This window comes from Nannobrachium achirus (assembly GCF_963921795.1).
Source record: "Nannobrachium achirus genome assembly, chromosome: 24".
In the NCBI taxonomy this organism is placed as follows: domain Eukaryota; kingdom Metazoa; phylum Chordata; class Actinopteri; order Myctophiformes; family Myctophidae; genus Nannobrachium; species Nannobrachium achirus.
In genome coordinates, this window is record NC_137831.1 from 40101046 (window position 1) to 40111566 (window position 10521).

A 10521-nucleotide genomic window follows, 5' to 3' on the forward strand; every position below is an offset into this window, starting at 1 on the left:
ATGGTTTCATGAGGCAACCAGCTCAGGAACTGATTAACGAATATGTCGATTAGCATGAGAAAATTCCTGCATTCCTTCCTTGTACCGAGTGGTGAATATATAGGAATAGTTAGATATAGGCTACAAATTATAGAATGTCAGAAGATACATGTACATTATACCACAATTAATAAATAGCAATAACTTGACTTTTTTACATTTTAAACATGAAAAGCCCTTGTGCAGGGTTTCCATGAGATTTCAGGCCGTGACCCCCCAAATAAATTTTAACTGGGGACCCCCCAAGAGCACTAAAAGTTGAGGAATTACAAAATGTACACGGTTCTATTGTAAAAATACATATATTTGACAATTTGGCCAATGTAGTTTGTCATTTTAGAGGTAATAACACTCAGGATGCCAGAGGTTTCCATAAATAATGGCGATTGACTGCCATAATCAAATCAATGTTATTTACCTGAAATGTGTAGATACCCCTATACACTTGAATATTATGTTGGTTTGTTTAAAGTGAGAAAACAATGTTGCACATTAAGTTAATCATCTGGGGACCCCTCAAAATAATGTGGGGACCCCCCTGGAGTTCCCGACCCACACATTGAGAACCACTGTATTAGAATACCAAACTCTCTACTCAGGCAGGAAGGGTCTGTCAGTGTATTATTTTTAGATGGCTTCTGTTCCTGACACTTCTCTTCCGAGCCCATATTAAAGCAACTGTTATCTACCAGGCAGTCACTGAACTGTTGCTTTCGTTTAGTAAATGTTTACTTTATAAACCCAAAAGCCTGACAGACAGGGTTGCAAATTAGCTTCTGGCTATGAACGGATATGCAATGAGGCAGTGTTTCACAAACTCACATTTCAAGGTCTCTGCTTAAAGGAGCTATAGTCAACTTTTTCATTGTAGGGCCGACACTGTTTACATTCTAGTCTAGACTAGGATGTAAACAAAGTGTCGGTCTGACAATGGCCAAAATGATTATTTTACGCTTTTTGTGGTCATTTTTGAATAGAAACACATATGAAGCTTATTTTTTTATAAAATATTTTCGAAACATTTTAGCATCCGTTTTTCAAGAAAAAGTTGACTATAGCTCCTTTAACTCTGATGTCCATTTGTACACTGTCAGTTACAGACTTGTAAGGGTCAATTTAGGCCCCCAAAAAGGAACCCACACAGTCCCTGGAATCCACTTTGAGAACCACTGCAATGAGGTGTTCATTTTACATGCAACCATGTGCAGCATTTGAATCAGACAAATAAAATGCAAGTCTTCATACCAAACACAACTTTCATATGCATATTTGTCAGGCACTTCCGACAACACTTGTCCCATTGACCTTTGCTCACAGTTATAGGGTTTGGCTGCCGTTTACAGCCACCAAGCTTTCAAAATTGAAATGCAGTGCTCTAAATTGTGCCATCGAAGAAATATAACATAGGCCCTTTTTACAATGTGGGGTAATTTGATGGGTGCAGTTAAATGCATCCTTCTTGTATGCTGCAAAAGGAAAATATAAACACATGCCTTAAATCAATCTCTGGATACAGAATGGCTGATAAGCACGTTACATTTAACACTTTTAAAGACTTACCTTTACAAAATAAATGACAAACCCCATATTTAATTGCAGTTTTATTTTATCACTTCATTGTGACAATCAAGCTGCAACACAGTACAGGTAGCTGAACATTACGCAAGCGCCATCTTGTGGTCAAAAGTGGACGAGCACATCAGCCATTTCACGAGAAAGCCCATTATGAACAAGGAACAAGACTTTTCTTCGCTACAGTGGCTCTATAAAGCCTTAGGAAATATACAGTTGAGTCGTTGTAATAAAGACAGACTTTATTCCATCTAGGAAACATTAAATAACTTTTTTCGTTGACAACAAAATATTCTGCAGTGGGACCTGTTTTAAACCAAGTGCGGGACTGTTCATTAACCTCTTCCAAGAATTCCTCATCTCCCCCCCCCAGGACAATTATTTGGTGTGGGCATTTACGCTAGCTCCTCTGCCATCCTCTCAGCCTTTGATACAACTTCCTCGATGGGGCCCACCATGTAGAAGGCCTGCTCGGGGAGGGGATCGTACTCGCCTGCAGGGAGAGCAAGGACAAGATAGACGTCATTAAACGATAGCACCATAAGGTATTCAAAATCATGCTTCGCAGGTGTTACTGCATGTCTATCCCATTGACTAAATCATCGCACCTACTCTGCATAGCAACTGATAACCTTCCAAAGCATACTGGTAGCTTTAGATTTTGCATTAAAACAAGTAATTTTTTTGATTCAAACATTAAGTTGACAAACATGCCAATATACATGTTGCCATGAAATGTTAACTTGCCAGCGAGTTCAATACTACTCAAAACCAAACTTTTCAGACTCATTTCCTACCCAATTTAACCCCCACCCCCTTTCTTCTTTATTTTTTTCTATTTTTGCATCCACCTTTTAAACTGCTTTGCCATGCGATAATATAACTGACAAAATAAACAAAGCCGATGTGATTTATTTGGTTGTGATTACCTATATCAAGCAAGTTGATTCCATACCTTACCGTCTAAGGTAGGAAAACAAATACAGTATGCTTTGAAAAAAGATTTTTCTTCAATACCATGGTTATTGCTTCTTTTAGAGAAAAGCATGACGTGGTATTCAAAACTAGAAGCCATGCACTGCTCAGAGTGGAACCAGGATAAAAAGACTTTTTACACACCAGCCAGAATGGCCTTGAATCCACTGATGGTCTCCTTGAGGGGCACCAGCTTGCCTGCGTGGCCAGTGAACACCTCGGCCACCTGGAAGGGCTGGGACAGGAAACGCTGGATCTTACGGGCACGGGCCACAGTCAGCTTGTCCTCCTCAGACAACTCATCCATACCCAGGATGGCAATGATATCCTGCAGTGACTTGTAGTCCTAGAGAAAGTAGAGCGGTACATGAGAATCCAAATCAATCCAGATGGTGTGAGCCACATTTGTATAAGCAAGGTGACCGCAAAGCAGCCAAAAGGCACGCACATCTTAAGCCACAGTTGGCTGGGTGCTAGACTAAAACAGTGCATACAGGTAAAACAATAAAAGTCTTAGGATTTTTGCTCCCAAACATTAAGTTTGGGAGCCACATTTGTGCCATAAAACATTGGGCATCCACAGCCATATGCCTATCAGTTTGGGGATTAAGGTTGTCACAATTATTAGATAATGGCCTAATCGCAATTATTTGACATAGTCGCGATTATTTTTCATAATCTTTTCTTTTCCATGTTGAAAAATGTTCATATATATATATTTTATAAGTAAAAAATAGTGGAAATAGCAGATCTACAAGCTCACATCGCCTTTTTTTTTGCTTTTAGATCGGCCATTTCCTATCAATGTTCTTTTTTAAGTATAAAGTTGTCAAATACATCAGTAAATTCTGTATATTTCGGTCATGTGTCACATCTACAATTAATCGTCATGTAAAATGTCATAATCGTGACAGCCCCATTGGGGATCCTCGACATCGACAACTCTGAGACCCGCTGCCATAACCAACCTGGAGGATCTTCTGCACGCCACGGGCGACGTCGTAGTGCTCGTGTCCGACAATGTTGGGGTCCATGATACGGGAGGTGGAATCCAGGGGATCCACAGCGGGGTAGATACCCAGCTCAGCGATGGCGCGGGACAACACGGTGGTGGCGTCCAAGTGAGCGAAGGTGGTGGCAGGGGCAGGGTCAGTCAGATCGTCAGCGGGCACATAGATGGCCTGTGATGACACAAAGAGAACATTTTAAATATAAAGCAAAAGAGTGAATGCGATAACTGCCTCAACCGATGTTCCATGGGATTGCGTAACTAAACTGCTATTGATCGCAATTTTCATTTTAACTATTGATTACTGGCAATGTCTCAACAGTTTTATTTAGAATTGTGTAATAAATTCAATATAGAAAGATTCAGGGTCACTTAAAATCCATGTCTGCCCAGTTTCTAAAGACCACTTTAGAGTTTAGACAGCGTGAGAAAAGTCAACTTAATACCCATTAATAAATGTACCATTTGCAATTTCCTATAAAACCCATATACTTAAATTCAGACAGGACAATGCACATTAATGAACATGCTGAACATGATCTCATTATGAAAAGTATGACTTAAACAATGATTTACCTGCACAGATGTGATTGATCCCTTCTTGGTGGTGGTGATTCTCTCCTGCATGGTACCCATGTCAGTGGCCAGTGTGGGCTGGTAACCCACAGCGGAGGGGATACGACCCAGCAAGGCAGACACCTGAGGGGGCAGGAGTTCAATGACTCAGTACCAAGCATAGTATTTGGTTCCGTTTATTAAAGCACACTTTCTTCTTTGGCATCTACAAGTATTGAGCACATTTCAGATGTCAAGTTGGATAGGACACATTCAGTCTTATGGTAGAGTCACCAGCTAATACGTGTTACATACTACTATTGTTAGGTGATAGTTTCTTTTTAGAGGCCTGTGATTCACACAAGGCAACCACCTACCTCAGAGCCGGCCTGTGTGAAGCGGAAGATATTGTCGATGAAGAGCAACACATCCTGACCCTCCTGGTCACGGAAGTATTCAGCCACAGTCAGTCCAGTCAGAGCCACTCTGGCACGGGCGCCTGGGGGCTCGTTCATCTGTCCGTACACCAGCGCCACCTGGAGGGAGATAAAAGACAGGATGGAGTTTGTCAAGAGAGCACCCAACATCCCCAAAAAGAAATATGTAACAAAAAAAGGCAAATGTGTTCACTTCCGGCAGAAAGCTTGAAAATTTGCACCTAGGGGTATTTTTGTGCGCTGAATTCAAAAATTGACGGTCCCAAGCACTTTTCCCATGGGATCTGGTGGCTCTCATTCACTTACCATACTAGGGAAAAAAGACCCCCCAAAAAATCTTCTTCAAGTAGCATGTGAGGGGTCAAACTAGGTGTTTTTTGGGATTCTGAATCCATTGCAAGCATTTGTTTTGCACGGAAAACATTCCTTTCCGAGAAATGGACAAAACAAAACTTTGAAAAGTGATGACTCATCACTAAACCATAGTTTGTGGGGTCCATTTCTTCCCCAAGGAATGTTTTTTGTGCAAAACAAATGCTTGGAATGGATTCAGAATCATGAAAACCCCCTAGATAGACCCCTCACATGCTAGATTTTTGGGGGGTCTTTTTTTCCTAACCCTAAGGTAAGTGAATGAGAGAAAAGTGAATTTGAGAAAAGTGCTTGGGACCGTCAATTTTTGAATTCAGCGCACAAAAATACCCCTAGGTGCAAATTTTCACGCTTTCTGCCGGAAGTGAACACCTTTTCACTCGATACCAAAAACAAAAACACAGCACCCCATCTTTGACACCCGTACCAATCCTCACCTTGGAGGTGGTGTCCTTCAGGTTGATGACTCCAGACTCAATCATCTCGTGGTACAAGTCGTTTCCCTCACGGGTACGCTCTCCCACTCCGGCGAACACCGAGTAACCACCGTGGGCCTTGGCCACGTTGTTGATCAGCTCCATGATCAATACGGTCTTACCCACACCAGCACCACCGAACAGACCTGTTGTGATGAGAAATTAGAGTTTGGCGTTACACAGGGCAGCATGTACACCAATAGAATTAAAATGTGCTTTTTTTTTTTTACATCAGAGGAAAACAGTAATTTATCATGAATTAAAGCTTAAAAAATGTTAATGCTCTGCTTTCCATCTTATAGAATAGGTTTTGTTTTTGATTGCTGGATAAATTACTTTAGTCAAATATCAGTCACCGCCTGATATCAATTAATGCCTTTTAAAGTGCTGTAAGAGCCCTATGTAGTACATACCAATCTTTCCTCCCTTGGCGTAGGGGGCCAGCAGATCTACAACCTTGATTCCAGTAACCAGAATCTCCTGCTCCACACTCATGTCAGTGAATTCTGGGGCCTCGGCGTGGATGGGGGCAGTCCTATTAAAGAAAGTCGAGTAGTAATTATCCAGTTATTTTTTGAAGGATTGAAGCTTTGACGAAAATTACTAGTCAGTCAATTCAACGATAAATAGTTTGTGCCTCACCCGCTGTTCATTACAGCGGTATACTATTGCAGTGGTTTCAACCTTTTCAGGCCACGACCCCCAAAATAATCATATTTTAACTGGGGACCCCCTCACCCTGACAAGCACTAAGAGTTGAGGAATTACATTTTGTATAACACTGTTCTATTGTGAAAATAGCTGATCTACATGCTCACAATGTAGATCGGCTATTTTCACAATTTCAGCCTATGATATTTGACAATTTGACAATGTTTAATTTGTCATTTTATAGAAAAAGTCCTTAAATTGTCAGATACCCTCTATACACTTAAACTTTGTTGGTTTGTTTACAGTTGAGTTAATCATCTAGGGACCCCCAAAATAATTAATTTCAGCCTATGATATTTGACAATTTGACAATGTTTAATTTGTCATTTTATAGAAAAAGTCCTTAAATTGTCAGATACCCTCTATACACTTAAACTTTGTTGGTTTGTTTACAGTTGAGTTAATCATCTGGGGACCCCCCAAAATAATTTGGGGACCCCCGTAGGACCCACAGGTTGAGAACCACTGGAATATTGGGTGCATCCAGTAAGACTTACTGCTTGGTAGAGATTGGGCCCCTCTCGTCAATGGGCTCTCCGATGACATTCATGATTCTGCCCAGCGTCTCAGGTCCCACAGGGATTCTGATGGGGGCGCCAGTGTCCACAACGGATTGTCCGCGGACCAGACCCTCGGTACCATCCATAGCAATGGTACGCACCGTGCTCTCTCCTGAAGACCCAAACATAATAAACAGATTTTAGAACGTTCTCAAAAGGCTTTTGTCATCATCATAAACTTCATTTCAGCTCAGTTTGTAGTTGCCCACGAAATGCACAAAGTAAAGTTCTAATCCAAGAGCCTCACCGAGATGCTGAGCCACTTCCAGGACAAGTCTGGATTCCCTGCCACCTACTTCCAGGGCATTGAGGATGGGAGGAAGGCCCTCGTCGAACTGGACGTCCACGACGGCACCGATGACAGCGACGATGCGCCCGCTGGGGGCTGCAGCGGCAGCTGGTGCGGCAGCATAGTCTCTGCCTGTAAACAAACACCCAGACAGTTTATGGTATAGTCTATGCAAAGGACATTTTCCATACATTCACTTTGATCAGATGCGTCCCCTTCCCTCAATGACCATACATTAAGCTAGATAGCATATTTTAGTTTTTTAGAACATTACTGATTAGGTGCATAGTCTACCCATGTTATCGTTTTTCTATATTGATATTCCTAATATGCATTAGTTATATTATTGTTGTTGTACTGACCTATTACCTTGCTTATTATATTGATGTATTACCTGCTTATTGTAAGTCGCTTTGGATTAAAAGCGTCTGCTAAATGCCTAAATTGTACAGTGACAACTGTATTTCAGTTTTTGTATTTGGCTGTGGCTGTATTTCATGAACAAAAATCCTGCACACTGCCCTTGCTCAGCAGCATTGTTTTTTTTTAATTGAAATTCGACATTTTGGCCTCTCTGGACTTGACACTATTGATGATAGCTTAGTTAAGTGTCATTCACTCAAGTGTCATCTTCTTTCGTGTATCATCGTCCTTGATGATTGGTTGGCGACATTTTATTTCACAAGATTTCTTGTTACTTGTCTTGCATGCATATGCATTAGCCATTCCTCTTTTAACTTTAAGACTGTCAGGTGTAAAGGCTTGACCTTAATGCCAGACAACCGTGTCATGCAAAACACATGCATGTTGGGGACATGCACTGTCAGTGCCCTTGACTGACAGGCCCTGGCCTTTGCCGGACAGTCTGGACCCCGTCCTTGGACAGTACCCAGCGACTGCCTACTGCTCCTAAAAGTTAGGATGGCTTAAATGCAGAATAGTTTCCCAAGGGGAGGAGGCCAACAATGTATTAACTCAATGTCAAGTGTTTATTCTGCAATGTTATGAATCTGCAGTGACACAAGGATGTGCAATACCATGTGTTGATGTTTTAAACAGACTATTTAAGTCAAGAATATATTAGTTAATTTACTTAGCATGCAATGAATGGGATTTTATAACAGGCTAATGTTAGCCACCAAGCTGCACATCAATGACACGGGACGGGGGCGTGTATAATTCAAGGTTAGCAATTAGCATTAGTGTCCGCTGGGTTATGATGACAAAATGACATCCAGTGATTATGGCAGCTCAAGAAAATGCAGAAACAGTTCATGCAACAGTTCATTCTGTCCTTTAAACTTGACACTGATGTTAGCCTTTTAGCTTAGCCTGCGGCCCAGGCCGTCCTCCTCATGTCATTACGCATAGAGGTCATTACCGTTTCGCACACAACAACACGGCCGGTCACATCATTTCACAAGACGGGTGTAAGATATCACGCAATTAACACCATATCTTAACATTTAAATAATAAAGGACGCATTAATGAACATAACCCTGCGTTTATTTCCCTCTGCGGCCTGCAGGGCCAACGCTGCACGTTAGCCCGGCGTGTTGCTAACGCGAGCTAGCAACACGGCCGCTGTCTTCCATGATGACAGCGGCATTGAGCGACCGTCTCCCGTCGGGATAAAACAAATAACGCTCCATGCATGCATGCGCGCGTGGTGGGAGAACGTTGGACTTACGTGCGAGGACGGCTGGGGATCCAGCGAGGGCTTTGAGGGACGGGACCCCAGGCCTGAGCGCCTGCAGAGCCCCGGTACAGCAGCGTCCCACGGCTCCTAACATGTTTAAAAGATGGCTGAAGGTGGATAGAGACGGCTGAACGGGAGGCTTTATAATGACTGGCCGGGGAGGCGACACTGAGCATGCGCCGATACGTCAAGGGCGGCGTTTTGAGGGGAGAGTTTTTTTTTGCAGGTCTTTCAGTCCGAGTGTATCGTCAAAAAAGCAACTGGGTTAAGGCAGCGGAAGCTTGTGATTGGCTGCGCGGAGGTGACCGACGAAAGTCAGGGGGACGGAGATACACCTGAAAAAAACGATTATTTTGTGTTCACATTTTAATATTTACGTTTAGAAATTCCCCCTGGCTATGATTTGTTTTATAGATCTGATAACTTGTCATTTGTGTTTGTGTTGTACTGTACAGTAGGCCTACTGTATTGTCTGTTTCGTATTTGTCTTGTTAATTGTATGTCGTGATGTTTGAATAAAGGTGTATTTAAAAAAGAAAACTAACCTTAAACTAACGCTGTAGAATGCTAACCTGCCGACGCTGGTGAATGTTAAACTGGTCGGACCAACGAGTGCTTAACCCAGTTGCTTTTTTGATACACTCGTCTCGGACTGAAAAACCTGCAAAACATACTCTCTCCGTGCTCGTGAAGTAGGTTTGTGTTGTGCGCATGCTCCGTGCGGCACAGCTGACATTCTGTCCTCTGGTAAATGGTTTTGTACTATTTTGAGTTTTACACTTGACTACATTATTGTTGAACCTCTGAACATGTGTTGGTCTAACTAACACAAAGTTTACACGTTTCCTCTATGTGCTTTTGTTTCTTTATTCTTTCAGGAAGGAGGATACTGTTGTTGTGAGTGAGTGGAGTGGCCCAAAAGTTTGCCCCCAAAAAAGTGCACAATGAGAACACTGTGTTCCATTTTGGTGGTGTGAAGCTGTAATGGTGATTTTAAGTCTGAAAGAATGTAATTTCCCCCACGTCTTAATTGGCTCATTAAGCAAAGATGCACCGAGACTGAATCCCACACACCAGTTGCAGAAGAACTACTAAAATGGTGCCTTTGCCATAATAAGGTATGATGCCATGTCACTATTGTTTTTTTTTTTTTTTTTTTTGCCATCACCACTTGGACACTGTGTGTCACGTCATTAGGCTATATGTATTGTATTGTTATAGCCTAATAGGCCTATCGTACTGACGATTTTGATATCTACAATGACCCAATTCACTAGTTTGCAAATCCCGCCCCATTCTGCCCTGTTACTAGGCTGGGACATTAACCCTGGGCAGATTGTTTTTATAGTGGCAGTGAATGGGATTTTTTATTTTTTCATAGCCTCATTACAGCTATATAAAGTACCAAAGGAAAAACATCTACGTGATATTAATAAAAAGGGAAGAAAAAGGTACAGTAATTACATAGCAAAACAGTAATTTTCCCCCGAAAATATATGTTTTAATTAGTTTAATCCTCTGGATCAGAGAGAATAGAAATCGCGCATTGCATCTTGGGTAGGAAGAGGAGAACTATAATCTGTTCTCCTCCAACATCTCCTCACATAATAGGCTGGCTTTTCGTAATTCTGCCCATTTAAAATATATGTACCCAAACGTAACAAGTTAGACCATTGATAAGGTCCATGTGAACTAGTCTGTTGAAGCTTATTCATTACAATGATCGCAAACGCTATGGTCGCGACTCGCGAGCGGCCTGGCCGTGCTCCGCAGTGCGGACAGCCGGTGAAAGACGGCTCCCACTTTATCCGACTGCAGAACTCCAC

General features: G+C 42.0%; 1 protein-coding gene across 1 annotated transcript; it reads right to left on the reverse strand.

The window, feature by feature from the left end:
• Positions 1-1627: 1627 nt before the first annotated feature.
• On the reverse strand, positions 1628-8844 carry LOC308280490 (ATP synthase subunit beta, mitochondrial). Its single transcript, XM_080720774.1, has 10 exons — positions 8687-8844; positions 6954-7127; positions 6644-6818; positions 5849-5970; positions 5397-5581; positions 4528-4686; positions 4172-4294; positions 3555-3767; positions 2731-2932; positions 1628-2104 (listed from the first exon to the last, which is right to left on the reverse strand). The coding sequence occupies exons 1-10, from the start codon at positions 8787-8789 to the stop codon at positions 2007-2009; spliced, it is 1554 nt and encodes a 517-aa protein (XP_080576900.1). The 5' UTR covers positions 8790-8844; the 3' UTR covers positions 1628-2006.
• Between the last annotated feature and the right edge of the window lie 1677 nt (positions 8845-10521).